General features: G+C 43.5%; 1 protein-coding gene and 1 long non-coding RNA gene across 2 annotated transcripts in view; one reads left to right on the top strand and one right to left on the bottom strand.

The window, feature by feature from the left end:
- Positions 1–9602: 9602 nt before the first annotated feature.
- On the bottom strand, positions 9603–16790 carry LOC103892214 (uncharacterized). The gene is made up of 4 exons (XR_656435.3): positions 16737–16790; positions 12372–12479; positions 10605–10706; positions 9603–10174 (listed from the first exon to the last, which is right to left on the bottom strand). It is a non-coding gene; the product is annotated as an uncharacterized LOC103892214 (long non-coding RNA).
- LOC134759884 (uncharacterized) overlaps positions 13961–27983 on the top strand; it is a 109778-nt gene continuing 95755 nt past the window's right edge. Inside the window, exon 1 of the mRNA XM_063714893.1 lies at positions 13961–14124. Coding sequence (XP_063570963.1) covers positions 14122–14124 — 3 coding nt within the window. The 5' untranslated portion in view covers positions 13961–14121. The remainder of the gene's footprint in view (positions 14125–27983) is intronic.

Here is a 27983-nt window from a genome sequence, read left to right as displayed (position 1 = left end):
TGGAGGAAGAGGGCCATAGGCCAAGGAAATGTGGTGGCCTCTAGATGCAGAGAACAGTTCTCAGTTTATAGGCAGGAAGAAAATAGAGTATACATATGTAACTTACCTGCACATTGGGCACATGTACCATAAAACCTAAAGTATAATAATAATAATAATAATAATAATAATAAAATGTTAAGGTTGAAAAAAAAAAAGAAAAAAAAAAAAAGGAAAAAAAAGAAAAGAAAAAAAAAAAAAGAAAAAAAAAAAGAAAAAGAAAAAAATAATAATAAAATAAAATAAAATAAGTGTATATATAAAAAAATAATAAAATAAAATAAAATAAGTGTATATATAAAAAAAATAATAAAATAAAATAAAATAAGTGTATATATAAAAAAAAAAAAAAAGAAAATAGAGACTTCAGTCCTACCAGTGCAGGGAATTCTGCTAACCACCTGAATGAGTAGGAAGTACAGTCTCTTCTGGGACCTTCAGAATGGAGCGCGGCCTGTCAACACCTAGACGTTAGTTGGCTGCGATGCATACCAGACTTCTGATCTACAGAACTGTAAGATAATAAACTTGTATTTATTTTAAATACGAAGTTTGTAGTGATTTGTTACAGCAGCCATAGGAAAATAACACAGAGCCATTAAGACTTAAGAGTAATGACAACAATGACAACAATGAAAATGTCAACTACTCTTTCAAGATGTCTGATGGTTGAAAACATAAGATTTTGATACCTGGAAATATGTTAACAGGAAAACCTTTGGAGTCATTTTCTTTGGAGTGGGAGTTGGGATGGTTTGCTGCAGACACCCAGATGTTTGATGCTATGTGCTTTTATCTTCACCTGCATGAGGCCGCTTGATATATAAGTAATGCTATTTACTGCAGGGAATATCGTACAACTCCCCGGATCCCACGTTTGCAATTTATTTATTTATATATTGACTTATATCCTAGAGCAATTTTAGATTCATAGTCAAATTGAGCAGACAGTACAAGGATATCCCATATATCCCATTCCCCTCCACACCACATCCCCCACTGTCACTATCCTGCACCAGAGGGTACATTTGCTACAGCGGAACCTATACTGACACATCATTATCATCCGAAGCCCACAGTTTACATTAGGGTTCATTTTTGGTGTAATACATTTTTTAACCTAAAAATAGAGAGGTCCCATCAGCAACCTTTCATTGCTCGATTTCCTTCTTCACTGATCTCACTGCAGTCGTCATTACATAGCCCGTTGGAGCCCACACCATGGCTTCATATGAGTGTGCACGTGCAGTCAAAGGCACCCTTAATGCTTGCTGCTCTGCGTCCTTCGATGTCTCCTGCTCAGCAGTCCAGCTATTACAGTAAGTGCTTAATGTGTGCTCCAGCATTATTGTGGTATCATTTGGATGGTTGCATGCTGGGCCACACAAGTCAGAGGCAGCAAATGCATTAAAGGCTCATCGTTATCAGCTTGCTGAGGATGCAGTTGATGGAATGGTGGTAAACCTCAGATGTTCTGCTGAGGCACAATCCTATTTGTGCTCTTTCCTCACCCTGTCCCTTCTCCTTATGTTCTGTCCCTCATAAAGGCTGTTTATCTATTGTTTCATGCAAATGTGTGGCCTGGCTGCTTTTCTAGTCTTGCCCACCTGCTGGGATCGTAGGAATATGAACTGGCGAAGACATTGTTATTGGCTTTCAAATGAAAAAGGGTTTGGGGGCACTGTAGTAATGGGTCAAGGGTGTTTTTAAACATCTTCAGAAATAGTTATGTACATTTCAACGTACTTTAAAATTCCTGTGAGTATTGCAATTGTTCCAACTGTACTCATTTGGTGCAAGAAGCAAGACCTACATGTATTTAATATATACTAAATATGCCCTAAGTATAGATTCCAATGCCACACCACTGATTTCTTAACACTGGTAAAGGTCTATAAATCAAAGCAAGTGCTTCCTTTACTTTTCCTGCATCCATTTATATCTTTCTTTTTCGTCTGTTGTATGAAACTATTATTATTTAGCATTTCTTTATGCTCAGCCTTCAATCCAATTATTGGACACATTACAGGGTGCTGGGCACTGGACTAATACAACTACTAGCAGTAACAATTTTAATTATGATGATAATGATCATTGGCCCGGTTCTGTCTCTCAGGTGCTCTGTGGGACTGAGCAGGTATCCATGGACACATGCATGCTTTTATGGGCACACCCATGCTCTCCTTTCCCACAGAGAGGCACAGAGCTGAGCATATTGCTTCAGACCCAGAAGAATCTCCTCCATCCCAATTGGGTACAATTGTGAAGGAAATGTGTTGGAGGAAGTCACCTTCTGTGAGCTGCTTATCCATCAAGTTGCACTCTGTGTGGGTGTGTATCCTTCCTATCTTGGCTGTCTTAGGTCTCCATATCCTAGGCAGTGGGTCAGTCTTTCTTACCATGCACATTTGGGCAATAGAGGTACTGGACAATATAGGTAAATTCACAACTAATTCTCTCCCTGCATTTGCTCCGGATCTGTAGACCAAATCCTACTTACCCATGGCCCTGCAAACTTGTCTTTTTCCTGTCAACACTAACACACCACACCTTGTTTCTCCTCACCTTCTCGGAATTCCTTGATGGCTTTCTGATATTTGAGGCTTGACAAAATTTATTCCTGCATTGATTCAGCAGCTAGGATTTATTAACTACTGTGAAACAGAAATTTTGCCAGGCAATGAAGATACTTAGTTGAGTAAGACAATGCTTCTGTATTCAAGAAGTCTACCTGTGACCTATTTTTAACATATGTTTCCCTGAGTTTGGGGCATTCGACTGGTATGTACTAAATATCTTATTGGATGGTTCATCCTGGAGGAACGGCTGATGGAGGCTGGAGTCAAGCTAGGTGTCTGGGCTCATGTCTACCTTCTTCTGAGTATCAGAGGGCAGACTCTGATGTTCTCAGAGACAGATGTTCTCAGAGTCTTCGGCTGGAGGAAATGCCCTTGTTCATGCCATCTGTTGACCTGTAGGTACCATGTAGACCTCTCTGAGGGCCTAAGGCTCATCAGGAGATCTGATGGACACCTGAATCTCAGAAAAACTGACCTATGGCACTGTTGTGATGCATAGGTATAGGCACATCTTGAAACATACCCGTAAATGTTTCAAGTTTGAATATTTTCAAAATTACAAGCTTCTATATAGTTTGTATATATGCATTGTAATCCGCTTGTACAGTACCTAATTCAATGCTAGCACTTACTAATTTGGATAATTGTACTGATATAAATAATTCCCCTCTTTATTGTATGTAACACTGTGTCAGTGATATAAAAGCTACGTGTATATTATATATATACATACATATATATAATATACAGATGTATTGAAATAACTTTTCTATTTGTAAACTTAATGGAATTATTGTAGAATGTCATTCCCAAGGGAAGGAAGAAATATGTGTGAGCACTTTCAGGGTAGCTTGCCTGCATCTGAGCAGTTGTAGATACTTTGGTGGTATAATCGGTGATGAAGAAGAAAGAGGGAAGTTGCAGAGGAAAGAAGGCTGGAGATGTTCAGGATGGCTTTTTGAGTTTTCATTGGAGTTGATTGTGCTAGGACTTGGTTTCAGGGATCTGTGGGTGAATGCTGAGAGGGGTGGGTGCAGTTGCTTAGGCACAAATATCTGAACAGGGCAGATATGGATGAGTGGTTCATGGGAGGAAATATTATCTGCCTTCTTTTCATTATGCTTCATGCTAGGCAGGGCAATGATGATTGGTTTTCATTCAGCTTGTGCTCCAAGAGTACCTCAGAAAATGGGGAGCCATTTTCCCCAGTTTTGGTTTTTAGAGGTTGATATCCCCAACTGGCTATGGTTGGCTGGCAGCCTTTAGCTTCAGTGCAGCCACAGATGATTTCACGTCCTCTGTACATTCGTGGGCAGGAAGCTGCCCCTTTTACTTCCAGTGGACACAGAGCACTTCAGCCATGGGCATCCATAACTACTTCCTCCTGGATCTGAGGCTTTCTTGGCTCTGAACGCTTCCTGGGTTTGCTGACCTCACCCCTTTGAGGAGGAGGATTGGCCCGGCTGCTGAAAACATACATGTAATTGAAGGAATTCTATTAAGAAAAAGGAAAAGAAAAAAAAAAACACAAACAACAAACTCAACCAGATACATCTTCCATGGCCATTGTTCAATGCTGGCAATCTGTGGTTCAGTGCCATGGCAGGGAAGGAAGAGTGACTGTGAGAGGCATTTCCTCACTGAAGATTATAAAGAACGGGTGAGGCTGGAAGTGGGCGAGCGGAAATGGAGAACAGTGTCTCCCTCCAAATAGGATGATTTGGAGGGAGTTGATTTGAGGGAAATATGTGACAATGGGAGCCCAACAACTAGAAATCTTGAAACAAAATGAAACAAACACCATTATCAGCACCTAACCAGCCAGGAGCTTCCGTAGAATCCAAGGGTTCCACCCCTTATTACGCAGTAATTAGCCAGACCCATGGATCTTCCGCAGTGTTTCAGCATCCTCACTCAGTGATACATTCTAGTCAACATTCCTCAGGCTGGAAAACTTTTCTCATGTCTCACTTCAATCTCACCTGCTGCAGCTGAAGTTCATTTCTCCTTGCTCTGTTCCGGTGGACATGGAAAAGAACCAGTCACCGTTTTCTCCTTAAGAATCCTGCAGACATGTGATGAGTTAAAAACACATTTTCCCGCCGCCCACCCCTACTTAGCTGTTCAGAACTCTTTGAATCGGTAAATTCTGGAGAAACTCTGTTAAATCTTTATGCTCAGGGGAACAAGATCCAGTTACCAAGCAAAATTAAAGTGCAGCAACAACACCCCTGTTCTGGTTTGTCAAGGAAAACCCTTTGCCTGGACTCTCGATTTCCAAACAGAATGCAGCACAGTTTAAAGAGTATTTTGTTTTCCTTTTCTGGAACCCATTGTGTGTCACGTCAGAGACAATGAGCTGCTCATACAGCTGCAGTTGTCCAAGTATTAAACTTCCCATACAGGTCCATGTTAGCTTGGAAGACAGTAAAACCGCTGGGTGAAGTGTGTGTGTCCCCATGTGTGTGTCTGAGTGTGTGTAGACAGGGGTGCCCGGGGCAGAGGGCTGACTATGCCGTTTTCCAGCTCGAAGCATTCATGGCCTCTTTCTTTCAGGCTCAGGAGGCTGTCCCCACAGCAACACTCACACACTGTGGAACTGAATAATCGTTGGCAAGATCTAGGGGACAGTAAGCCAGATTGGGCGGGGAGAGCATTCCATTATTATAACACAATGCCATAATAGGATACAAAATCCTTTTCATATTAATTCTTATACAACAGGAATCTTAAATCTTGACTTTTACAGTGAAAGGGGAGGTAAAATGCAGCCAGCTCTTTGTTGTATTTTTGTAACTAAAGTTATCTCACTCACCTTGGGGGGCCGTGTGGGCCTTAGCTGCCTGCACTCTGCTCCCTCGGCGTCTAGCAAGGCTTGCGTTTCTCCCAAGGAGAAGCATGGAGCTCATTCACCAGGCTCGGCACCTTCTCTCAGAGTCCTTCTCTGCGTGCGGGTGCTGCTCTTGGGAAACCAACCCTCCCAGAAGGCTGTGCTCATTCTTCTTGCCCCATGACCAGAGTGCCTTTGAGTGTGGAGCCGGACTATAAGCAGGTCTCCTCCGAGGACTTAGGCTTGCAGCGCCTGCAAAGCTGATGGGGACCACATTGGTCTCTGAGTGACCTCCAGCCCCCACCCACCCGCCCCTGAGGTGATGGCGAGATGCTCACTGCCAGGGCTGTGGAGGACAGGAAGCCCTCCTTCCCGGACCACTCTTCCTGAGCCTGGCAGAGCCCAGCATGTCCCTTGTCCATGTTGTTGATAGGCCAACTCACAGACCGGGCGTGGACACTGGGACCCAAAAGCCTGAATGCTATTTCTAACTTGGCTGTGTCCCTGGGCTTTGGTTTCCTACCACAGAGCCTGGGTGGAGAAGTCACTGGGCAGAGGCTCAGCTAGGCAGCTGACTTGGGGTGGATACTGGGAGACATGGGGATTTCACTTCATAAAAGTGTAGAAAATGAGTTTAGCAGTCTTTGTGACCTCGTCCATCTAACTCCAATCTCTGACTCTGGCCATGGTAGGGATTAAATATATTCAAATAAACCCCTACAAACTCTGTAGCATTTCAATATGTCTTTGATAGGAATTTAAACTCTTATCCTGAATTCATTCTTGTACTTATTCTTGGAGCATACATTTATTTAGAATATTTCAAGAGAGCCCTTCCTAAAAATCTCTATAAACTTTAAGTGCAAATAAGCTGTCTTTGCCAAGCCTCCAGCCCCCCATGAAATCAATTCCTTCTCAAGTACCCTGCAAGTTTGGGGCTGCCCAGGCAATATTTCAAACCTGTTTAATAACACCTTGTGGGGAAATGATGACACATTTTCTTATTTTCCATTAGTTTTCTATTTGTTCTTTGAATGAAAGAGACTCCATATATAAATGTGATTATTGTTCTCTGAATTTCCTCTGTGCAAGTTGGGTACCAGAATCTCCTGGGTTGTTTAAACAGGATTCGGGCTTGAATTTCAACAGCCAATATCAACGAAGAAAAGCAATAAAATCCATGAAAAATTAACATTGCTAAAGAGTACCACAGGCCCCCCAGGGCTACAACTCTGAGGGTCATCAGTAAGTGACCACAATTTAATGAAGTGGCGCTCCCTCTGATTAGGAAGAAGTGGGCCTGGCATCTTCTACAGCATAAATACCGTGTTTCTGAGCATGCCAAGCCAATGCTTTCAGCGTCTGAATTTTCTCCCAGCCGGAGCTGGCAGTGGACAGCAGAGGACATTCCACTGAAATCGGGCCATCGGGAGCTGAAGACAAAGGCCGCTGATTCAAGTGCACCAAATTGGAGTTTCTCTAATCAAATATATTAAACCCACCATCATTCTTGATTGTTTTAATGGGAAGAAAGGGCAGCTGTGGCCTTCATTTTCTAAGCATTTTATTTAGTGCCATGGGGGTTGGAGGAAGGGGAGGGGAGGGAAAAGTGGGTGGGAAGGGAAGAGAGGTAGAGATGGCTAAGAAAGCTACAGGAAGCTAATGTCTTTTGTCTTAAAAGTAAAATGATTTTGCATGCTGTTCAGATCCACACAGAGAGTTCCCAGAGCTGTTACTCACTAAGAAAAACTTGAGATAAGCAGTTGATAAAGCACTTTTTCATAGGAGTAGAAAAGCAGCCCCAGACCGGGGCTTGGAATACTCGGGCAAAGAAATCCTGGTGACTAGCATTAAATGGATCTGCTTCACTAGTTACATGGGAGCCTGCTCAGTGGAGCATTCCCCCCACCTAGCCCCACATATATTTATGCTTTATATAAAAGGATTTAATTTTCAAGACACTTGCAGGAACTTATCTCCACTCCTTTTATAATCTTCCAGGCTAAGAGCAGAATTCACAAAAGGCTTTTTTCACCATTTGAACAATAGGATTTGAAACTCTAGTTAAGAAACTGATGTCCCAACTTTTTTTTTTTTTTAAAAATAGTTTAACAGATGGTCCAAGGGTGATGTTTCCTGGCCAGAGTGCAGTACCACATACAGTGTCTTGGTATGCACCTCCAGCTTCAAAGCCGAGCTTGGGCACGTGATGTCACTTCCTCCAGCTGCTGAGTTGATAACAGGATGAACCTGCACAAGATAGGAACCAGACACTCCACTGTGTAATTAATTATTTCACTCCACTGTAAGGCAGGAGACTTAGGTAGACACTGTTTTAGTACTTGGAGCTTAAATGCACTTTGTAAAGGAACAAAGGTCTGGGAGCTGTGGTGTGGGGCTCCCGGGCTCACAGGCTCACACAAGCTAACGTGAGTCATCTGGAGAAAGGGCTTTGGAAGCTGGTGCCTGTTACAGCCTGAAGCCAGCCTGTTTCTGAGCTGGAACGTGAAAGGCAGCTGGCTGTGTCAAAGGGGCAGAGAATAAAGCCGCAGTGTAAAATGAAGACACAATTCAGCAAAGAGAAGATGCTATTAAAATGGTTTCTGCTCCTCCAGCTTCTTTTGGAGGGCCCCCTTTTGGAAACAAATCATTCTGTTCTTTAAAAAAAGGAGGTGGAGGTTCCTTTCAGAAAAATGTTATTGGACTCTTTCTAAATGTCCCTATTTGAAGGGAATTAAAGGGAACGGCATAAGGCAGCGTCTATATACTCAGGGGCCATTGTAGCAAGTGACACAATGCCGGCTAAATGAAGCCCTCTATCCTTTGGAGGAAATCTAATAACTCAATCAATCAGCTCCAGTCTCCAGGCATCCATGGTGGGCCGCCAGCCCCTCCAGGGAGGGTCCTTCCTTTGCCACGAGACAGCTGGGCGAGGAAGGCTTTGGGAGAGGAAGAAATTGCCAGTGCATTCCTCCCCACACTCCCTCCCTGCTCCCTCTCTCACACAATGCCCTTTTGTCCCTATGACCCCCATCCCTTAGCATGGTTTGAGCTGGCCTGGAGGCAATTGCCAGGGAGCAGCTCAGCTCCCAGCATCTTCTTCTTGCAGCAGCTCTGTGGGACGGGCCTCCTCCACAGCCCTGGAGTTGTGTCAGGAACTCTGGGGAGGCATCAACTTTTCTCAGCTTGCTCTGGTCTGGAGGGTGCTGAGGATGGCTGTCACTTTTCATCTATGGATAGTGCCTGGGGCACGGCTGGGTTAGGGGTGGGGGTGAGGGTGGAGAGGACACCAGGCAAGCGATTTAGAGACTGAGTGGCAGCCAAATTTGGTGATGAATTTAGCTACATCACCAAATTTACTGAGTAAGCCTTAGGCAAGTAACCTAACCTCTGCTGTAGCACATTCTTCTCTGCAAAATTAGAGGCTGGTGGAGTTAACAGCCAAGGTCTCTTTCTGGTCCAGTGCTGTGAACCTCTTTTTGGTAACTGAGGAGATAGGATAGGAAACATCGTGGGCTTCTGAGTCAGACGGGTCCTCAGTTTGTATTCTGCCTTCACCACCTGTGGTTTTGTGCAAGGTATAAAGCTTCTGTTTCTCTTTTGAAAAAATATTGGGTTAAGTCGTATCTACCATACAAAGATGAGTAAGTTTTATGACCCGAATTAAAAGACAGAATCTGGGATGATGCCCAACACACAGTACATCCTTCTAAACATCAGCTTTCCTTGTAACCCATTTGACATTGAATGTCAAACAACTACTTAATAAAAATCCACATTAGTTAAAGAGGCTTGAAATTTGAAAACAAATTATATAGCACTTCTATGTCATAGGTTACAGTTCCTAGACATTTCAATATCAGAGACAAGTAAAGTTGGAAAAACAACAACAACAACAAATCAATCAGGACTGGTAGCAAGGTAGAACTGCCAGCTTTTAAAATTTTGGCCAAGTAAGTTTGTTAAAGCAAAAGTCTCATCTGCTCTCATTAACCTTTCAAAAACGAGGTCACAATGACTAATCAATCTTCACCAGGGATGGACACTTGTCCTAATTAAACAGACATATGTAGGTCACACATGTATTCTTATTATACATCCAATGCATACGAACGTTGTCCTTCCATTCCCTGCTATTTACAATTCACTGTGGGTGTGTGACAGTTTGTCCCATTCTGCTACCAAGACGGGACTGTTTGTGGGAAACCATGGTCTTCATAAGTAAACTTATTTATGTACTTTTATGTGTAAACTAGTCTCTGCTACTTTCCTTCTTTTCCCTTTTTACTTTCCTCTCTAAGACCCCTACCCCTGTGTACAGCCCCGTGTGTGTTTACAAACACACATAACGCTTATGGTGCATTGGGCGCCTAATCTACCCTGAATTTTTCAGAAATGAGCCAACTGAATCGCAGGTGCCACACATTTTGATTCTGTACACTTTCTCCCTCCTACCTGAAGTCAAATGGAAAAGGTTGCTCCTTCCCTTTCCTCGGGAGCCTACTGAGCCTTCTCTAGGACAGAGGGCCCTCCTTTCTTTAGCCTCCACTGCATTTCGGGGCTGCCTGGCTGTGCTGACCCTTCTGGGCAGAGAACAAGGTACACAGAAAGCACAGCAGCCTCCTCCCTTCCCTTCCTGTGGCATCAGTGGGCTTGGGGCATCTGTAGGGCTTCCCACCCTCTCCTCGTCCCAGCCGCAACTTCTCCTCCTGTCCTGGCAGGAGTCCTAGGAAAGAAGGGCTTTTGAGTCAGTCAGTTTGTCTCCGTGCTCCTTTCCTTCTTGGTAGGAGAAGGCAGGCGACCTCTGGGCAGAGGCCTGGGCTGCTTTCATGAGCTGGGAATCTGGACCGTCGCCCCCAGCTTGGAGTCGGGGGCGAGGGCTAAGCGTGCGGGAGTGGGATGGGAAACTGGACTGCTCTCCACCTCCTACTGATTTGAGTTCTCACACTGCGACCTCATGTGTTGTGAATTACAGAAATGCCAGACACACCCACAATTAAATATAAGCACCCAAAGGCTCTTGAACGTTAAGGGACTTTGAATGCTCCCTTGTTCGCGCCGCCTCCACACGGCTCACTTCTCTTACACCCAGTGGAGTGGAGCTTCTACCAGCTTGCACCCCACTGGGCTGGCCTGTTTCTGCTGCTTTCCTTTACCTTTCTGCCGCCAGGAACACGCCAGGCCGTGCTGGGATCACATTTTCCTTGCAAGGGCAGTGACCCTTTTGTAGACATATTTCGTCTCTATGGGAGGTCTCTCTATGGTCAGAAAGGAACACACAGAAAATCCATTAAGCCCAATATCCAATCTCTTTCTGGGGTAATAGATGGCAGTGCTACTCGCTGAGATCTGAGTCAGAAATCTGCAGCCTCCTGGAGCTGAGTGCGGCTGAACTCATTGATCCAGTTGGCCGGCCACACGGACATGCAGCACGGTGCCACCTCTCTCCTCAAGGGGCCCAGACCCTGCAATACGCAGGTGGCAGTCACGCACAGAGGGTGGCCAGGGCCTTCGTCTCTTCTGTTGGTTCCCTCCCCAACCCCCTGCTGTTTAGTGGAGCAGGTTCTGGCAGTGCATGGGGGAAGGAGCCAGCGAGGAAGTGGGGTGGGGTGCACGTTTAAGCTGGGCTTTATCTTTTTTGGGCTTGTAAGTCTCTTTTGAAGTGATTTGGACCATAAAGAACAACGGTGCTTGTTTTTCATTTGGGAGGCTTCAGTTCTACCAAGAAGTGTCTTAAGTGTTAAGAGATTCACTGAGGTTGGCGCGCTCTCTCTTCATGTGGTTCACAGTTCTCATGTTTTACTTATTTTTGATGTGGTAGCTGTAGCCAATGAAAGCTATTCCCCACCCCCTCTCCCCGGCCCCAGTTCAAAGTTATAAACTGAGAGTTTTGGGTTTCTGTCTTCAACGTTTCCTCTCTTTGACGTCTCTGTAGGACCAAAAATGCCAGTTTTTCAGTCACTCCCAGAGCCTTCATAGGGGTTAGTGGGTGGCTTGGGAAGGAACATGGGGGGAATTTGGCCTCCTGCCTTGGCAGGTATCCCTGAGTGCAGACCAGGTTCTAGGACCTATGCTAAGAGCTGAGGATGCCTTGGACACTCCCATCTTACCTGGGGACAGAGAGAGGACTCCACCATGCTCTCCTGAAAGCCACCAACATCCTCTTAAATTGGCAAATCCAAAGATTGTTTTCAGTTTTCATAATCCTTTACCTCCTTCCAGTTCTTGGTCCTGGTGACCCTCCCATCTTTTTCATTGTTTTATTCAGTATATACCTAATAAGTGGCTAATTCATGTGCCATGGGGAGTGGCACAGCATCATGGTTAAAGGCAGGCTCTGGTGTCAGAGCGTCTGTCGGCACAGCCAGCCCTGACTTGTCTTAGATGTGTGACACAGGTAAGTTATGCAGCCTCTCTGGGGCTCGGTTTCCTCACCTATTAAATGGAGTTAATAATATTACCTATCTCATAAGGTTTTGTGAAGATTAGATAATACAAGAGACATGCTTAGAACAGTGCCCTGGCACATTGTAGGTGCTCAATAAATAATGGCTACTGTTACTATGGTCTCTTCTCTCCGAGAGCTTACAGGCCAGTGATGCGGGACAGCCATCCAACAGGTGAAAGTGAGTTGCTCCGGTGAAAACAGCCGGGACAGAGCTATGCTCTCATGACCTGTGCTGCTCACTATTCTGCATTCCCTGGTCTCTAACCCTTCTTTCTCTTTCTCCATCCCCGACTTGTCTTTCTCTTTTCTTCTACAATGTAGTGACTCCACAGGATTCTGTTTTTATTTCTTCCTCATGCCCCCTATACCTACTTCCAGACTTTCCAATAGGGCTAGCAGAGAAGCCTCAGGATGAATCGAAATATTTCACAGCTGTCACCCAGGAGTCATCTGGGGCAGGGGTGGAGTAACTTACATGTGCAGGCTTCCTTGTGACAGGGAGGTGGCTACAGATGGTCTCCCTGCTCAGCAGTCAAGTCTCTTTCAAGTCACCTAAGCTCTCTATGATTCAGTTTACTCATCTCTAAAAAAGAGAGAATCCCTTATGTGGGATTAATTGAATACACACATACATACACACATAACCCAACATACATATATATATGAACACACACATATATGTTCTGAGTTAAATATACAATGTATATGCACATATAAATATATATACATAAATATATGTCTATGTGTATATATGTATATATTTACACATATGTACATACACATACACACATATATATTAATTTTAGTATACATACATGTGAAAAAAATCTCAGTTCCATGTCTGACCCATAATAAGCACTCAGTCATTGGTAGCTGTAGCTCTTATTATGAGCTGAGCTTTCATGTGGATTGTGGTTATTAAAGCACAGTTTCTGAAATATGGAAAAGTAGCCCTGTACAGTGCAACTCAGCCTTGTGTAGTCACTAAGCAAGGAATATGGAGACAAAGTTGACCATGACAGGGTCATGTCCTTAAAGGGGTTCACAGGGCAGATTTGTGCACAGGTAACTATAATGCAAGCCAAACTCTAGAAGACAATCAAATTGAGGAAGTCTAGAGGGGAAACAATTCTGCTCAGGCCATCAGAGAAGGTATCTTTAAGCTCAGGCATTTGAACTTACAGAATCAGAAAAATAATCATGGGTGGATAGGGCTGGAGGGAGGGCATTCTTAGTGGAAGGCAGAAGAAAGTGTTTGAGCCAAGGCACAGGTTCAGGCAATCTTGTGGCTGGTTTGGACTCTAATCATCTGATTGGAGTGCAGCAGACGTTCAGAAGCTATTTCTGGAAAGGCAGGCTGGAGTCTGCGGTAAAGGGTTTGAGGGCTGTTAAAGAGTTTGCAGCCAACTACTCTTTTGAGCTACAAATGCATTGTCCTAGAAAAACTCAAAGGATCCATCAGGAAGATCCTAGCTTTCAAGGAGAAGACAGATTTAACAAAAGGAAAAGAATTTATAAAATAAGGAAATAAAACTGAGTTGAAGCATGCCAGCAACGGCATCTTCTTTGTTTCTACTGGCAAAGGACTCTGACAGAATAGTCACAGTGCCATGGCTGCCATCAGATTAAAATTGTCAACAGATTTCTATGTGTAATAGAAACTTTAAACTTTTTTTATTACTTAAAAGAGAAAACATGGAGCCAAAGCCACAGACATTTTGGTGTTATTAAGCTTTGGTATTTGAGCCTGGTTATGTTGAGATAATAATCTCAATACCAATCTTTCCCCATTGGATCCATCTTCTGTACACAATAGAACCTTCCAATAGCTCCTCACCGCTGAATAAATAATTTTCAAACTCCTAAGTTTGATTTACATCCTGCTTTACTCCTTCAGTCACTCTCCTTGTGTTCCTCCTACCCCTGAAGATTTATATATTGAAATCCTAACCCCCAGGATGGTACTGGGAGGTGGGCGTTTGGGAGGTGATCAGGTCCTAAGGGTGGAGCCCTCATGGATGAGATGACTGGCCTTATAAAAGAGGCCCCAGAAAACTCCCTTGTCCCTTCTGCCATGTGAGGACACAGTGAGAAGACAGCCATCTGTGAACCAGGAGGAAGAGGGCCCTCATCAGACACAGCATCTGATGGTGCTCTGATGTTGGACTTCACAATCTTTAGAACCGTAAGAAATACATTTCTGTTGCTTATAAGCCACCTGGTCCATGGTAAGTTGTTACAGCAGCCTGAACAGGCTAACACACCTTGTTGTTCTTATGAGTCCTTACCCTGAACATATTTAACTCCTCATGGTTGCTTGAGCACGCTCTGCTCTGTGCTTTCGCAAATATGACTCCCTCTATATCTTCTTGACCTGGTTAATCCCATCTCTTTACCCAAAGCCCTTTCCTGAGGCCACCTCCTCTGAGCAGCTTTCCTAAACTCCTCTCTCTGGTGGTGCTCCTCTTTGGCTCTCACATAGCAACCTGTGCCTGTGTTTGCAATTGCAACTCTTCCACCTTACTGCAGTTGCCAGTTTAACTGAACATCTTCCCCATGTGCTTGCCAGCTCCTGAGGGCAAGAGCTGCTTCTCTCACCCTTATATCCTCAGTGCCTGGCACATAATATGAATTATAAAACTGTTACCTAATTGATGAAGAGCAATTTGATAAGCACAAAACATATTGTTCATCTCAACAAGGCATTAAGATATGTTCAGGGCCTGGAGACAGCACCTAATCTTGAGTACTTAGTATGAAAGAAATAAAATAATCCATCCTTCAGGAAAAGGCAGGGCCCTCTTGAGGATTTAAAAAATGTTAACTTTGACTGAGGTCAGTGTATAAATGCGGTCTTAGACTTTCTTGCTTCAAAATCAACGAATCTGTAGCTAAAAATTCAGATTTCTGTGCCCCTACTTTATAACTCCTAAATCAAATCCCTGGGGGATGGAACCTGGAAATAGACATTTTTAATGTGTCCCCTTAGTGATTCTGATCTACTCTCAAGCCTTGGAACCCCTGACGTGAGCAAAGTCTCAAGTCAATGCAATTGTAATATCAGTTTGGGAGCTTAAGAAGGGACAATGCACATTGATGCAGTTTTTGTGGTTCAAGAATTCTCAGTGACACTCAAACCCTAGAGTAAACTGTATCCCATGCAGGCCATCACGGGAGAGCAACTAGACTTCGGCATGAAACCTCGCTTCTGCTTCCTTCGTTCTGTGATTTTTGAAACATTTAAAGGACAAGGAATGGGAACAAGATTTTCTGAATGTTACATTATCTGACTTGGATATTGGAACAAGGGCCATAGACATGAGCAGTCAGAACAGCTTGACAGGCAAGTGAAGGTCATTAGAAATGGCCCCACCATGGAGGGAGTGGGGAAGACACGCGTCCCTCAATTTGCAAACAGAAATAAATAGACCACTCTGTAGGGCCCCAAGTAACAGGTTTTCCAGTGTTTTTTGCCACTTTCTGGTTCCAAAGAGCAAACAATAAATTAACAGACAGGAGCTCTCAGCCTCCTAACTGGAGGGCCGCCATCAGACTGTGGCCTTCCCTCAGGTTACAGATGACGGAGAAATTTGAGGTTGTGGTGGCTCTGGCATTACTCAGGTGTAGTTTCCATTGAAAACAGGAGACAGAGGGGGCTAAGGACATCTGGCTGGGCTTTTCTGGTCTATCTCTTACTGTATGAGAGGGGTGACCTGTTTCTAGCCTTGCTTCCAGCCTACTGTTTCCTCCCCGAGATAAACTGTGGTTCAGTTAGTGTAGAGAGGAAAGGCTCTGGGCCACATGGTAACTGAGACGAAAGGGAGCTAGGTGGTTGTGCCCCATCAGGATGCTTTGCTAATGGGTGATTCTGGTAGCATGACATCACCATCTGGGGATAACACAGATATGGAGGTAAAACTCTATTCAAGATAATGCTGTAACTGCAAGGAGACAAGAAACATCAACAAATAATAGAAGCAAGAGGTTGGAAATGTCCCTTATCTGTGAAACTAAATGCAGAAAGAAAAACTGAATATATGCTGCCAGGTGGCTAAAGAGAAGATTAAGGGATGTGTCTCTGATGAATAAGGAGCTGTGATCTATTTCTTCATTTCATATATTTTTATTTTTTGAAATTGATAATGAGTTAGAAAAACCTTGGAGATTAATTTGACCTAGAAGCAAAGGCGAATATTATTGTCTTTTTTTTCTAGTCATTTTCCCTAACACTGAAGGTCAAGGAGACAAATTATTTTTCTTTTCTTCTTTTCATTCATATATTTTCCCCTTTTTGCTTTGAATTTTGTCCTTGAAAATAAAATGGCTTTAGCTAATACAGGATTCTAATCACATTGTAAGACTATCATGATAAAATTGTAACCTTTGACAATGCAAATCTGCAAGATGTGGCAAGATGCAGTGATTAATATTTACTGTGCAGGTACTTTAAAACTCATTTGCCCTGAAATAACCAAGAGAAAGTTCTGTATGATAGAACTTTATCTAAACTCTCGCTTACCTTGTAACATCTTTAAATTCTTACTAATACAATCTAGAATAAAAGAAGTAAAGTCTAGAATAAAAAAAGTCAAGTAAAGACCCTCATAAAAAATATAAATCCTGGCTTATGTAAACTCAATGTATCTATCCAATTATAATAATAACAGAACAAACCCCAAAAGCTAAAATGAGGGGTGATTGTTTCTATTTCCATAGATTTTTCAGATTTGCTGCAGGATTGTTTTAACCAAATATTCATCATAATTTACTTCTCCATTTTTTTTTCTACACACAAATTTTAGGGATAGATTTAGCAAATAAAACAAATATATATAATTACCCATTTGTTGAATCAGCATGTCTCTTGTAACTCTGTTCTTTGACTAGTTAGGTGTCACTTTTTCAGCTGTTGCTTTAAAAAACACTGATACTAGGCAGGTCTTCGTGACCCTACCAGATTGACAACCAAGGACTATTGTGTTTACATTTCTTGGGTAAGTACAGCTTATCTGCCTCACACGCTGTGGGTGTAGGATTCTGGAACATAATCTATTATATGACTCAGCATTGTTAAGCACTGAAGGACTTCATGTGTCCATGGCTAGTTAGACGCATGCTTGCCACACATGGCCTCACCATATGTGGTAGCTTCCCACCTTCGCTAAACTCTCTCTCTTCTGCTTTTCTCAGAAATACGTTTCCAGACTTCTCAGTGAGAATGGCATTTGGGTACCTGTTATATTTCTAGTTGGCCATCCTTGAGTCACCAGGGTATGCCAAAGCATCACAGGGCCTTTTATTGTGATGTTAGACTGAATGTGATGGATTTGATAGACTGAATCTTATCCCCCAAAATTCGTATGTTGAAGTCTTAAGCCCCAGTGTGACTATATGTGGAGATGGGGCCTTCAGGAGATAATAAAGCTTAAATGCGGTCATAAGAACAGGCCTCTAATCCAATAAGACTATGGTCTTACAGGAAGAGGCAGAGCGAGCTCTCTTTCTCTCTTTATGCCATGTGAAGACACAATGAGAAGGTATAGTCTTCAAGTCAGGAGAGAGTCCGCACTAGAATCCAACCATGCTGGCACCCTGATCTTGGACCGCTGGTCTCCAGACCTGTGAACCAATGAATTTCTGTTGTTTAAGTCAGCCAGTCTATAGTATGTTGTTATAGAATCCTGAAAAGACTGTTACACATATAAAACCTGGTAAAAAGAAATTGCTGAGAGGGCAGTTTCTTCTAACTGAAAATAGCTTGCCTCTTTCTATTCTATCTTTGGAAATATTATTCCCTGTTTCTTCTACGGTGTTATGACTACTCATGGAAATACTAACAATTCTTATACTAATATATAACATTTACTGAGCTCTTACAATGGCCCAAGCACTGCTTGTACCATAAGTGATTACACAGTCTTTGGTATATAAGCCAGACACTGGTCTAAATTATTTTAAAATGTTAATTTTTATAACAACTCAGGTTGTTAATATTATCACCCCCATTTTACATGGGGTAACTGATGTTAAAAAAAAAGGTTGTTTTGCCAAGGTTATTAATAAGCAAGCTGCAGAGCTCAGATTTGGACGAGGAAAGTCTGGTTTCAGAGTTCATACTGTTAACCCTTCTGTTATCTTGCCTATGAAAAGTTTGTTATAGCTCTTAAACCACACCACAGTCCTATAAGGCAGATGTTATTCATTTCCTTATTTTGCTGATGGAGAAACTGAGGCACAGAATGGCCATGTAATTTTCCCAGCATCAGACAGTCCAACCTGAGCCAGATGATTCTAGAGGCTTCCAGCCTTTTCTCCTCTGTGGGTCACCTCAAGATGACAAGGCTGGAGGCTGACTGTCTTCTGCCGGTGGTATTTAAGAAGAACTTCCATGCAAAGGGTCAAGGTGGTTAACAGCTACTGAAGAAGGGGGTGTGTGTTTGAGAGAAGCAGACAGAGGTTTGTGATATTTTCCAGGCTGCAGGTACCAGATCTATGCCCTACTGAGTTCCATATGCTTTACCCAGGGACTACCATCTCAGAGGCAGTGAGAGAATTCAAATCTCTGAGCTCTGACTGTCAGATTCCATGTGTTCAGGAGTCAAAGCTTCATCTGGAGCTGGAACAACTTCTCTGGTTCAAAGTCTGCAGTGCACCTGCAGATTTCCCATTAAATTGCCTGCTGAATCAGGAATAATGATTCTCAGGGGGAAGAGATATTATTTGCATTTGAATTAATGTTGAGTTTGGAGTCACAGATTCCTCATCAAGAAGGATTTAGAGCAATTGCTGATATCCTGGGGATCTGTGACCAGCTCATTATTTTCATCTCACAGGGTAGTACTAGAATTTTTAATTTTTTTTCAAGTCTTCTTTCGAAAGTTTGGCTCTCTTTATCCCCATGATCATAATTATAATAATTTTGAAACATCAGTCTGCTCAGATATCAAGGTGTTGAACGGATAATTTCACTTTAATGAATTTGTCTCATATGGGCTTATTTTCCACATCTGTCCTAAGCTGAATAGCTAACTGGTTAATATGAGAACTGTTCCATTTCATTAGCTTCTCCCTGTTGATTTCCTTGAGGTGGAACTGATGCATTGCCAGTTGCAAGCTCTGTCAGCTCTTTCCTTTTAGGTAAAGCACACATCCAGATTCTATTCTAAGGCACTGATGCCAACTAAGAAGAATAAAAAATGAAATAGTTTGATCATCCAGATAAACTGCAGGATTCCATATACCCAGTGGCTTCTGAGAGATTAGCAAGTACTTGTTACAAACGTCATAAACCCTTGTACCTGAGGCCACGGTGGGTAAATTGTACAAGTAAGGCCACAAAGCCCTGGCAGGGATGGGTGTGGGCTGAGGAGTAGAGAGTGAGAAAGAGGTTTGGCTGGTGAACTCCGGAAGGGAGAGGACAGAGAAAAAGAAGGAAATGGAGTGGCAGTGGACCCAGGAGGCCTTGGTGAAGGTCTTGAGTTGGAGTATAAAATCTCCAACCTTTCAGCACTTTGAGAGGCCAAGGCAAATGGATCACCTGAGGTCAGGAGTTCAAGACCAGCTTGGCTAACATGGTGAAACCCCGTCTCTACTAAAAATACAAAAAATTAGCCGGGCATGGTGGCGGGCACCTGTAATCCCAGCTACTCAGGAGGCTGATGCAGAAGAATTGCTTGAATGTGGGAGGCAGAGGTTGCAATGAGCCGAGATCACACCATTGCACTCCAGCCTGGGCAACAAGAGCAAAACTCTGTGTAACAAAAAAAAAAAAGAAAAAAAAAATTCCAACCTTTTAGGAAGGAGGGCTCTTGATTGTTGCAGTAGCTAGGAGGGTATTTTGGGAAGGAGTTTAAGGTGAATGAAACTGTTAGTGGATTACTTAGCCTCCTGGAGAGAGAGGGGTGGTGCCTCCTTCATGGGGCCCTAAGTTCAGCCAAGATGGATAAATGATCAGTTAGGATGCTCTGTCTCTGAGATGATGACAAACATGAAAGAGGTGGATCACCTCTCACAGCAAGAACCAGAGTGCACTTAAGGACTAGATCATTCCATGACTCTGTTCACAAGGACCCAGGTTCTTTCTGTCGTTCTGCTCTGATGTCCTTGGCAGTGTTTTCATTCTCAAGCTTGTTCTCCTCTAGGCCATATGATGACTCCCAGAAAAGATCAGGGCTGCATGCTTCTTTGCTCACTTTCCTAGGGCAGGGGAAGGGGAGACTCTATCTGCATTCATGGGAGAAAAATTCTTCATTTAGAGTCTGATTGGGCCAATTTGACCAAGAGACAGAGAAAGAATGAAGCACATACAAGGCCTTGTGCCAGAATCCTGGGCCATCTTCCTTCCTGTCAAGTGGCAGTGTGTATGACATGTTGTAGGGTGTGCCTATGCGGCTCTCCCTGCACCCACCAAGTTGTTCCAGCTATGAAGTAAACAAAAGCGATACCACAGCCAGCAGGAAATGAGCCGCCAGGCCATTCCGGAGAGACTTGAAACTCCTGATGGGGCATAAAGAGTTAAGCAAGTTTGAGGGCTTCCTTGTGAGGGGAAATGGAAGACAGTGAAAAGGATGGAACATACTAGTTTAGTGGTAAGAAGGCCACTTACTGAGTTTAATGCCAGTCCAACTTTAAACTAGAGCAGCTTCTCAACCTCAGTACCGTGCTACTCATGGACTTTTCTCCATCGTGGAAGGCTGTCCATGATGGAGAAACACGTTGAAGGATGTGTAGCAGTATCCTTGGTCTCTACCGACTAGGTGCCAGTAGTATCCCTCCTCCCCCAGTGTGACAATCAAAAACATCTCCAGAACATTGCCAGTGTGCCCTGTTGAGATTTTTGTGCCCTCATTGAGAACCACTGCCTTAGAGTGAGGCAGGAACTCAAGTGGTCAGGAATTATGGGTTTGGTTAGATGCTTCTCTCTAAAATGTTGAGGGACTGACAAAGGTGGCCAACAACGTGTACAGATTACCTTACAGCTGCAGAACTAACTTTGTTCCCATGTGTGAGGAAACTTCCAAAGGAGGTTTTAGGATCAAGAAGCCATCTGATTAAAGCACTGACCAGGGCCAGTTTATGCAAAAAGGAGTATAGGGATTGATTGAGAACTGCATGGAATGTAACTAAATATCTAAGCATGAACAGAAACCTGTATTGCATGTGTATAATGATAATAATGTGGATGACAGGACTACAAGTTGCTATGTACCTGGTAAGTGACAGGAACTGTGGCAAACACAGATTATACCCAATTTATAATCCCACAATTACCCTGCAAGGTGACAGTTGCCCTCTTTTTATAGGTGAACAATCTGAGGGTTAGACAGGCCCTGTGACCTACTCAAGCTTCCGCCACCAGTTGTGGTGAAGACAGGCTAAACCCTGGTTCTGTCTAATTCCAAAGGCTGTGCTGTTTTCTCTACAATATATTACATATGATCAGAATGTGGGGTGTGTGTTCCACATAAACTACTGTGAGAACTTAATTATCATGTATCACACAGTGTGTATTATATACACACATATCAAATATGTATATGGGTAGAGATGCTCTTAACATATGAGATCACATGGTGGCTCACAAAAACTTTATTAAATTCATAAAGCAGCTGATATTTACTATTAGAACCCCAAAACCCTCATTTGCTGGGAGTTCAGAGTCCTGAGACCCCTTGAGCTCTTTTAATCCAAGAGAGGAGGAGACTGGGTCGTAGCAGCCGGCTAGCTGCTGTGTGTGGAAAGGGTTTGCTCCAGGGGCCGGGATTCGGGAAGGAGCCCCCTAGGCAAAGGCTTCTTTTTTTTTTTTTTTTTTATCATGGAGTCTTGCTCTGTCACCCAGGCTTGAGTGCTGTGGCATGATCTCAGCTCACTGCAACCTCCGCCTCCTGGGTTCAAGTGATGATTCTCCTGCCTCAGCCTCCCAAGTAGATGGGATTATAGACATGTACCACCACGCCCAGCTAATTTTTGTATTTTTAGTAGACACAGGGTTTCACCATGTTGGCCAAGTTGGTCTCCAACTCCTGACCTCATGATCCACCTGCCTTGGCCTCCCAAAGTGCTGGGATCACAGGTGTGAGCCACTGCACCCGACCTGGCAAAGGCTCTTGAGAACTGAAATGAAGATTCTCTAGAGCAGCTCCTTAAACTTTCATGGGCAAAGAAGTCATCTACTATTTAGTTAAGCAGATTTGGATTCAGAATCTAGGGTGGGGACTGGAATTCTGCATTCCTAATGAGCCCAGAGTGCTGCTGCTGGTGCGGGTTACCCTTTAAGCAGCAGCAGCAGCAGCAGCAGAGAAGGAAACCTTATTCTTCTGAATGGTTCTCTATAAAGCAAGTCCATTGAGAAAGGAACTGGCCATAAAGAAGCTACCAGACACAAGTGGGCCAAAGTGCTAAGATGACCAGTGGAGAGGCAGGGAGAAAGGACAAATAGGACCTTCCTAATCTAATAAACTATCAGATGGAGAGAGAGAGAGAGAGAGAGAGAGAGAGAGACAGACAAGGGGCACAGTGTGGCTTAAAACATTAGAGAACAAGGGTTTTGGAGGAGTTTGTAAAATTACAACTTCATACAGCAGGTAGTAAACTTATGAAACTCATCATTTCTAAGTAGAGATTAAAAATATAGTTACAAAAATGCTATAAATAAAATAGTAAATTACATCCTTGCAGTAGGTTACTGAGGGAAGGGAGGCTGTGTTGGAACATCTCCCTAACTTCTGAGATTGACACACATGTAAGCTCTGTGCTCATAGTTTCTAAACCAAAAATGCAGATTTATGATTCAGCAAAGGATTCTGTTTTTTTTTTTTTTTTTTTTTTTTTCCCTGTCTCTGTCTCTAGGTGTGAGAGATACTGGAGAATGCAGTATGGATGCTAGGATATTAGCATTTCTAAGAACTTTGGATGGTTTCTGAGAACAAAATGTTAAACATTTGAAGCCAGTGTTGTACTGGGAGTATTGTACTGTTTGTGGACAGTTCTTCAGTTGCTACCTTGGGCCAAATTCCCAGGTTATTCTAGTAGTATGGGGTGTGTGGAATGAAGACTGGACATGTTGTTCTGTGCTTTGGAACTAGGTGGTCTGGACCTCAATCCCTCTATGCCAACTCTCTATTTATTCCACAACATCAGCTCCTCTTCCCTTACTTCCTAAGGTGGCTTTAGGATGTGTCTTTAAATATTCCTTTCATTACATTTCCTAAATTCACTTATTTATTTCACAGATGTTTGTAAATTACTATGTACCCAACACTGGGCAAATAAAAGTGAACAAAACTCTCTCTCTCCTCTCATGAAGCTTACAATTGAGTGGAAAAAAGATGGGCAGCAAAGTTTGTCCTTACTTCTCTTAATGATAACTTATGTAAAAAGTGTTAGGAAGCATAGCGCACAATTACACACACCTGGGGACAGCCTCAGATTGATGGGTCCTAGCAGGCCTCTAAGGTAATGTCTTTCCAGTTGGAACCCTGAGGATGAGTGGGAGCTAGCTTGACAAAGAGTAAGGAGATAAGAACACTCTAGGGGTATGGCAAGATGCAAAAGCAGAGAGAGCTTGGAAGCTGGTGTTGGTGGATATCATGATTGGAGCCAGGAGTGCTCTGTTTGCTGAAACTGGAGAGACTGTTCTTAGGGAGCTCTCTATGTTGAGGTCCGTTCTGGTTCCCTCCTCCATGCACTGGAAATCCATCAAAAGCTTTTGAGCAGGAGTCTGCCTTCGTTTGCTGTGGGGCTTGGAATATTCTAACCCCAAACCCAAGACAGAGACTTGATACTGAGGCTTGAGTTTGGACCCGGCAAGCTCAGCTGCCCAGTGGGCACCAAGATGGGCAGAAAGAGCTTCCTCAGTCACCCACTGGGACAAACTGAATGGGTTCTGTGTCATGTCCAACCTGTAAGGCACAGGCTGACTTTGTGACAGAGAAAAGGGGTGGCACGAACACGGAACACAAGAAAGGAAAGAGCTATGCATCTCCATCATTTATCCTTTGGCATAAAGTAGGCGTAGTGAGTCCCACACAGAACCCTTAGGCAATTGCCATTAATTATGTTTTGTACTAACAGAGTCTTCTTCCAGGAGTAACTAACAAGAGTGCTGTGAAGACCTCAAAAACTATTTTATATTCTGCATTCTCTCACCTGCATATAGTATTCCCTCAGGTTTGGGGGATAATTTAGATTATTATCTAAAAGGATTAGCCACTTAATGGTAGCTGGTAGATTAAGCTGGAAAAGCATTTGTTTTCAGTGTCTTACCATGATGAATTAGGAAAGTAATTTGCTTTCTCTGTCTCCTTTTTAAAAAATGATCTTATGATGAATGTAATTGTTTAATCTGAAGGAAGTACATTCACATTATTCTCATATACCTTGGTCCCCAAGCTAGAAATCTCTTAGCCCATAGACAGGGGGCTGATTTTTAGCCCATACTACTGCTTATGAATCAGATATCCCTTAAGAATAAAAGGGTATGAGTTTCAAACCAGAAAAGGCAAATCTTTCCTTAGCTTATAGACCCCTAATTAAATTTTCTGGAGATCCACTTGCAGTCTGGAAAAAAGGGGAAAGATGGAGCTTGGAATTCTGAATAGTTTTTAACCAAATAATTCACTTTTCTTATATCCGTTTAGCATAAAAAGTTTTCAGAAATAAATTCTTATACTGTTGTACTTCCCTCTTCACCTATAAGCCCCCCAAAAACATATCTCAAAGGTGGGATCCTGCAAAAAAAAAAAAAATAGATGAAATTCAGTGTTTGCCTCCATGGAAGGGCAAGTATCAGATTAGAGAAACCAAACTGTCAAAGACTCTAAAGTCAGTATAACTGAGAACTTTGTTTAATTCTACCCAAGAGTTATCACCATTTATTTGTTTTCTGAGTGTCTTAAAGCAGTTTGGGAAGAAGTTGGGGCCATCATTTCATTCTAGCTATTTTGATGTGAGATTTTCCCCATCAATCGCCACAGATGAAGAGCTTCTCCAGATATCGTGTGGACTTGGAGATGAGGGAGAAAGTAAATCCTTAGAAGATTTGCATGTCACATGCTTGAGGCACTGGGAGATGGCCTAAGTTTAAGGTTTCTGTCTCCCTGTGAGACCTCAGCTCAAGAGTGAAAACATAAATAAATAGAAGCTCTAGAAGTTCTGAAGAGAAGTGCCTGTGATACACAGAAACAATGTTAGAGAATGATCCTCTGCTTCATGATCAGCGATAACAATAATTAAAGGGTTTTGGGACCTCGGTGGTCACCGCTGCACTGTTTAATAGTAATTATTGGGTAATTACATATTATTATAGCAGAGATATATAATCATATAATTGTTATTATTAAGCATGATGTTGACCATTGCGGTTCCAAACCCATCTTCATTTGCGGGGCCTCTTTTGGGATGGTAATTGAGATAATAAGGGATAAGGTAGAGAAGAGGGAAAGTGACTGGGTGGGGGTGTGTTTGCTTGGCTCAGCTAGAACAAAGGACTGGGAGACAGACCCTGAGGAATCAGTGACATCTGTGCCGGAGCGGTTGGCTGGCTGGCATCTCCGACTGACCCGAGAGATAATTATTCTCAAAGAGTTCCTGGCACAGAGTTTTCTGGCTTCATTTCCCTTCACTGACTTTGCAGAGTGACGGTGGCATTGCACGAGGGCACAGAACAAGTGCCCCCGCCTCGGTCTCTACTCTGTGACGTGCCTGAGAACCCAGGGGGATGTGGGGGACAGAGAGGTGGGTTACCAAAGACAGCTCAGACCAGGAGGACATTTTCCGAAGCCTGTCACCCTGTCTTATTTTATTGTTCCTCCAGCAGCCCTCAGAGGGGAGGCAGTGCGTTCTAACCCACAGAGCCCGAGAGACTTAAGAGTCAAACCCAAGTGCCAGCTCTCCCTGTGCTGTGTGGCCTTGGGAGTGGGGTGACTTAATGTCACCTCGTGTGTTAAGTGGGGAGAATAACGTCGTCTGTGCGAGGTGGCCACAGGGATGGAGGCCAGGTGTTCACAGCATCTGCAGCAGCCTGGGCTGGGATGAGTGTGAGTGACAGCCGTGGGCAAAGGTGGTGCTGGACTGCCTCTGTCGTTCCCTCAGGAGAGAACTGAACCCCAGGGAGAATGGGAAGTTTGCTCTGGGTCGCCAGGGTTTCTAAGTGGCAGCCCTGATATTAACACCCCGCTCTTCTTATCGGGGACTGGGCTCCCTACACGGACGGACTATGACCGCCCTCCATCCAGGCTGCCCCCGTGGCAGTGGCCCTCGGGCGGCTCTGAGGTGCAGGGTTGAGCCTGGGCTTTCGGCGGCGTCCTCCGTTTTTCGGAGCAAAGGGCACGCCAAGGCTTGTTTGCCTCTGTCTTGAGTGTTGCCCAGGTCACAAGGAGGAGTTGCTAAGCAGTGAGGGAGCCTCCCCGGCGGCGGCTGCAGGAGAAGGGGCGCGGCCGCGGCAGGAAGAGCCGTGGAGACGGGGGAGGTACAGCACGGGTGTGGCCGAGCCCCTCACCCCGCGCAGCTCCCCCTTTGGAGGGGTGACAAAGTTACAGGAGTCTTCAAAATGGAGGTAACAGTGGAGGCTAAGCGATGAGAACGCCTGTCACAAAGAGGGGAGTAACACACACAGGGGCCTACTAGGGGGTGGAAGGTGGGAGGAGGGACAGGATCAGGAAAAAGAATTATCGGGTACTGGGGTTAGTACCCTGGGCTTAGTACCCCAGTGACGAAATAGTCTGTACAACAAACCCTCGTGACATAAGCTTACCTGTATAACAAACCTGCACTCATACCCTGGACCCAAAATAAAAGTTAAAACCACCACAACAAAACAAAATGGAGATAATGCCCCAAATCATTCCATAAAAAAGCAATTACTTATTCACAAGCACATTTTCAAATGCTCAATAGGAAAATGGCCCTCAAATACACACATTTAGAGTAAGAGACACCATTGGGAGCAGGAGAGGATTCACCTCTGTGGTTTCTTCTAAGAACATTCCTCCTGGAGAGAAAACCAGTTCAAATTAGATGGAGGAATGCAGGAAAAAAAAAAAAAAGGATAAGCCAGCCCATGAAATTAAGTCTTTAAAACTAAGCATTGACTTTCTCTGGTTCCTTCCGTACTAAGAACTCACATTATTTATATCTTCCTTTAATAGGAAAGAAAAGTAAAAGGTATAGCTAGTCTCTCCCAGTGTGGGCAAAGTCACATCTTAAAATAAGAATCTTATGACTTTCATTTACCGAAACTAGTGCTTCTACCTCTAGACTCTATGATTAACAAGAGTTTTTTTTTTTATTTTTTTGTCTAATATGTATATGAATTTTTCAGTCTCCTCAGAATCAGAACATCAATTTCCGATTTTCTTATTTTACTGTAAGAGACTATAAGGTTGGTGTGAACAGGAGGTAAATTTAGCACTGAAATGAATAACTGGCCTGGGATCAGGGAAGTTGAAGGGTAGAGTGGTCGTTTTGAGTAGATCAGTGCAGCCAGAAGTGATGAGTGCTGGGTATTTTTAAGTAGCACTTGACATTTGGAACCTTGGGCAAGTCTGGTTGCTGTGGCAGTATTGAGTCAGCCACAGTGAGTCAAGAGAAAGTCACCTTTGGCGCTACCACCATTGCCAGCAAGAGGTTCTTCTTTCTCAGGTGAGTTTCACTTGATTTGTCACTTGCTATAATCCATGGGGGAGCCAGAGGAGGCGGCTTATTTTGTTGGCTGACTGGTGTTTCAGTGACCGTGTTGGAGGTGTGGCCATAACAACCTTGGACCAAGAGTTATTACAGGACTATGTTCTGATTTTGACCTGTGGTTAGGGAGACAATATACTTTATCTTTTAAAGACACTCTTGAGAGTCAAACTTTAATAGTTACTATGCAAGAAAATATGGAAACAGGGATTGCCAAGGGCAAAGTGATCCATACAGTTACCCCACATTGGTCTTGGGTAAGTCGCTTAACCTCTTTGACTCAATTTCATTAATTTTGAAAAAAAAGATTCTGTCCTGTCTATCTCAAAGGCTTTGAGGCTCAAATGAAATAAATGTGGAAGGTGTTTTGAAAACATCTTCAACTTTACAAATTTACGGGTAATTT

Source organism: Pongo abelii, chromosome 14, assembly GCF_028885655.2.
Source record: "Pongo abelii isolate AG06213 chromosome 14, NHGRI_mPonAbe1-v2.0_pri, whole genome shotgun sequence".
NCBI lineage: Eukaryota > Metazoa > Chordata > Mammalia > Primates > Hominidae > Pongo > Pongo abelii.
Note: the sequence above shows the minus strand (reverse complement) of the source record. Positions and strands in the feature narration are given on the sequence as shown.